At 35.3% G+C, this 4,138-nt stretch overlaps 1 protein-coding gene across 1 annotated transcript in view; it reads left to right on the forward strand.

Moving 5' to 3' along the window:
- The window catches only part of LOC109378134 (protein broad-minded-like), a gene marked incomplete at both ends in the record, with an annotated part of 113,071 nt that overhangs the window by 72,423 nt on the left and 36,510 nt on the right, over positions 1–4,138 (forward strand). The window contains 2 exons of the mRNA XM_019634594.1: positions 3,043–3,151; positions 3,980–4,073. Of these exons, the coding sequence (XP_019490139.1) occupies positions 3,043–3,151; positions 3,980–4,073 (203 nt within the window). The remainder of the gene's footprint in view (positions 1–3,042; positions 3,152–3,979; positions 4,074–4,138) is intronic.

Raw genomic sequence — 4,138 nt, forward strand, 5'->3', positions numbered from 1 at the left:
TTTTTTTCTTCTGTGTGAGGCTTTATACGTCACTTACCTTTCCCTACATTTATTTTATTTAAACCAATCATTAGAGCCCATCAGTTGATATACATGATTTTTGTTTTTACTTAGTGTTTGAGATATACATTATATATCTCACAATTTTGTTTCTACATACCTAGAGTTTAGGAAAAGAGAAAAAGCATGAAGAAACTTTTAAAGTTTTTAATATTTGTCTTTATAACACACTTGAAAATTTTTGCTTCTGTTTTTCTCTGGTGTGACCTAATCTATTGATTTTTAGAGATGTGGGAGTGACATTAAGTTTTTAAGAGACTCGAGAGAATACCATTGTGGGCTCTTTTCCCACTGACTCATATTTTTCAGTGAACTCAAACTGGTCTCAATCTCTTATTCTTATGTTTTCCTGTCTTTAGTCTTCTGAATCAGTCTTTATATTTTCTCATTCTTGTTTTAGGCTTCATAATTTATTTGCCCACTCATTCCTTTATTTAACGTGTTCTCGAGGGCTGATTATCAGGTGCTTCACTAGGCACTGGAGGTAAGATAATGTATAACACATGGTACATTCTTGTTGCCTCAGGCCTTTTCCTTGTTATGATGTAACAGTCCTTTTTCCTGGAAACAAATATTATTTTATTAGTTTTTTTTTTAAACAATGAATTCATTATCAGTTTTATTATGTTTCCACCACATTTGATCATTTGTTTGCTTTTCAAAATAGTTTGGTAAAAAATCTGCCTTATTTTAAACTGAACAAGGCAGACAGAAATGAAAAAGTAAGATTAAATAGATACTTAACCTGAGAAGAAAAAAATATATATACCATCAATTCCTGGGAATGAGTGCTCAGAGGAAGTATGATTTTCCTCCCTGCTCTATTCTTATAAGTGATTTAGAAAAGGGAGTAATGATAGCATCTCTGTCTAGTACAGAAGATAACTGCAGAATGACTATTAATCTCAGTGGGCCGGTAACACTGTCAGGCAGTCATAGTGTGCCCCAGGTCCATTTACTCTCCTAGTTTCTAGATGGCTGTTTTCAAATCTCTCATCAAACCTTCCTCACCTCTTCCCATCCCCCCTGTCAGATGATAACTTTGTTCCCCATTTTGCTGATGAAATGGAAACAGAAAAAAGTTTCCATGTGTTCCTGATGTATATGAACTCATGGCTGCATATGTGCCAATTTAGATTTTCTGCTATTACTATTAATAAACTACCGATGTTACTTACAGAAACCAGGTTCTCCATTTGTGTAGTACGTTCCATCCTCTTTCTTCTCAAAGATAGTGCTTCTAACAGTTCTTTTTCTTTCTTTCTTTCTTTCTTTCTTTCTTTCTTTTTTTTTTTTTTAGGGACTGATGAGAATCTCCACTGTAGCTTTTCCATAAGCCAACAAGAATGCATTTAATTCTTTTGTATTTAAAATATCTTCCTTTGAACTCACTCATTAGAATCCCGTTTCTGTGCCTTGACTGCAAAATTCCTTGAAGGAATTGTCAAATCTTGGTGCTCCCGCTTCTCCCTTTCCCTTCTCTCATGAAGCTTCTCAGCCTTTCACCCCTACCGTTCCACCGTGATTACATTTACTGGTCAGGCTCTCAGATACAGTCCTTGTCCTATTAGAACTAGTATTATCATGTAACATTGTAAATCCCTTCCTCTTTTTTGGGAACACTTTCTTCACTTGGCTTTCAGAAAATAGATTATCTGATTTTCCTCCTGCATTTTTTGACAAATTCTTCTCCGTCGTCTTTGTTGGATCTTTCACCTGTCTACAACTTCTAAATTTTGGAGTGCCTCAGGCCGCAGTGCTCAGCTGTCTTCTTTTTTTTCTGGCTGTACTTACCCTTGGGAGGGAGTCGCCTAGTCTCATGACTAAAATACTGTCCAGCATGCTGATGGCTGTCGGGTTTATATCTTTAACCCCTATCTCTATCCTGAACTCTGTCCTCGTAAGTGTCTATGTTGTATCTCTGCACGGAAGGTGAATAAACATATCAAGCTGAGATAAACTTCTGATGCTCCCTCAAAAGCTATTGCTTTGGTATTTTGGCTCATTTCAGAAATGGCAACTTCGTGTTCCAAGTTCTTTGGACAACAAATCTGAAGGTATTCCTTGACTCCTGTCTGTCTGTTGACCTCACATCTAATCTGTCCATATATGCTCTTAACTCTACTTATCTGAAATAAACCACTTTCACTCGTCCACTACCACCCTCATCTCTCACCTGTATTATTGCAGTAACCTGCCAGTGTTCAGTGTGTTCTCAAGACAGCAGCTAGAATAATGCTGTGGAAATGGTAGGTTGGATCATATTACTGCTCTAATTGAAACCCTCCAGTGGATTGGCTGTAGCCTACAAGGTCCAACACATTTGTGACTTTCTTCCTGTCACACGGTATCTTTTTGTTTAGTATAATTCCAAGCCTCTTTAATTAATTCCACATTTTCCCGGTGTATTGGTCAGCAACTTCTGTTGTCTTTCTGTTTGTCCCTAAAACACAAAGTGTTCGCATAAAACAAATAATTTAACAGCAGTACCTCGTAATCCCTCCTAATAATACTCATCACGGGTTTACTATGGCTCTTGGTAAGCAGGAGATCTAGACACCAGTGGATAGCCCAGGAGGAGGACTCCAGGAAGAGATGTTTACATAGATACATTCTGAATCAAATATGAATAAAATGCATGTCATTTACATATTGCTGATGCGTCACTGATCCTATAGTTATGGTAGGATGGCAGAAAATGAGGGAGGCAATCAGAAGCATGTCTGGCTTATCATTGTACTTAAGTGATGATGTCTCTGAAAACCAAATGAGAAAAATAGTGCCAAATGCATTTCTAGCAAGTGTAAAGCTAGCTTGCAAGTAATGTTTCTGGTTAAATACAGTTCAATAAATTAAACATTAACTGTGTACCTTTAAAATACTGTGTTTAAGTTAGTAATATNTTTATATTCCAGTGACTTGATTTTAAAATTAAATTATGTCCAATTAAAGAGATAACAAATTGATACATTCACTTTTCAGGGATTTTATAATTGATGGCTTATCGGTAGAGAGAAATCATGTTCTTGTTAGAATAAATGTTATTGGTGGACCAACAGAACGAATTTTGCCTCCCAGGATACTAGAGAAGGTGAGTGGGGTAAAGAGGAGGAGGGATTTGTTTCTGATACATTTTGAAGCAAGGTTGCCGATTCAGATGACACTAAACAGCAACTGCTAAATGTCCACATCACAGAGTTGAACTTCTATTACTAGAAAAACTTCTGAATGCAAGTAAACACTTTCCAACAAAAATGGTATCCTTCATGGGTTATGAGCTAGTTTGCATTGCAGAGTAGGGTATTTTATGAAAAAATTATCATTTTTTCCTTGTGTCTAAATGTTTTACTTTTGGTGCCTTTCTCTTTCATGACACCTAAATTTCATGACATTACTGTATTCTTTTGTATATAGTTGGCAATATTGTGTACCTCTCCTTCTATCAATATTAATAGTTTGGTTTTCTCTTGAAGGGCTTAGCTATTTTCATTGTTATTGTTATTAAGTACATTTTGCTTTGGTTGTCACTCTGGGACAAATGAGATAGAAATGATCGACAGAACAAGAGAAACAGTTTTGTAAGCAACATAGGAAATGCAGGTTTCTTTTGAAGACCATAATTTTCCAATAATGAAAAAAAAATACTAAAGCCATGATTACCAATCCTAGTTGCGAGAACAAGTTATCATATGTATTTGTCTTAAATACTTATTAATGTTGCTTCTATTACATTTCATTATAGTTATTATCCATTAGAGCACTGAATTGTAATATCAAATTGTTTTTGGTGAGTTAGGCTACAATTGTAGAATTTTTATGAAACAAAAGCCAATTTCAGTGAATGATATTTCAGAAAGCCTTAAGATTCAATAATATTTTAAACTACTTCCTAAAGTTATCTGTCTTGCTTCTTTTTTAGGGTGACGATCCGTATCCTTGGCCAATGTTTTCATCATATCCTTTACCAAACTGCTATCTGTCCGAAGTTCCAAGAAATGCTGATCTAAAACAAGGTAAAATATTTGCTATCAATTGTCCTGTTATTTTATTGCTTTTGTTATAATTTGAAAAAGTATTA

Source organism: Hipposideros armiger, unplaced genomic scaffold (genome assembly GCF_001890085.2).
Source record: "Hipposideros armiger isolate ML-2016 unplaced genomic scaffold, ASM189008v1 scaffold_1766, whole genome shotgun sequence".
NCBI classification, from domain to species: Eukaryota; Metazoa; Chordata; class Mammalia; order Chiroptera; family Hipposideridae; genus Hipposideros; species Hipposideros armiger.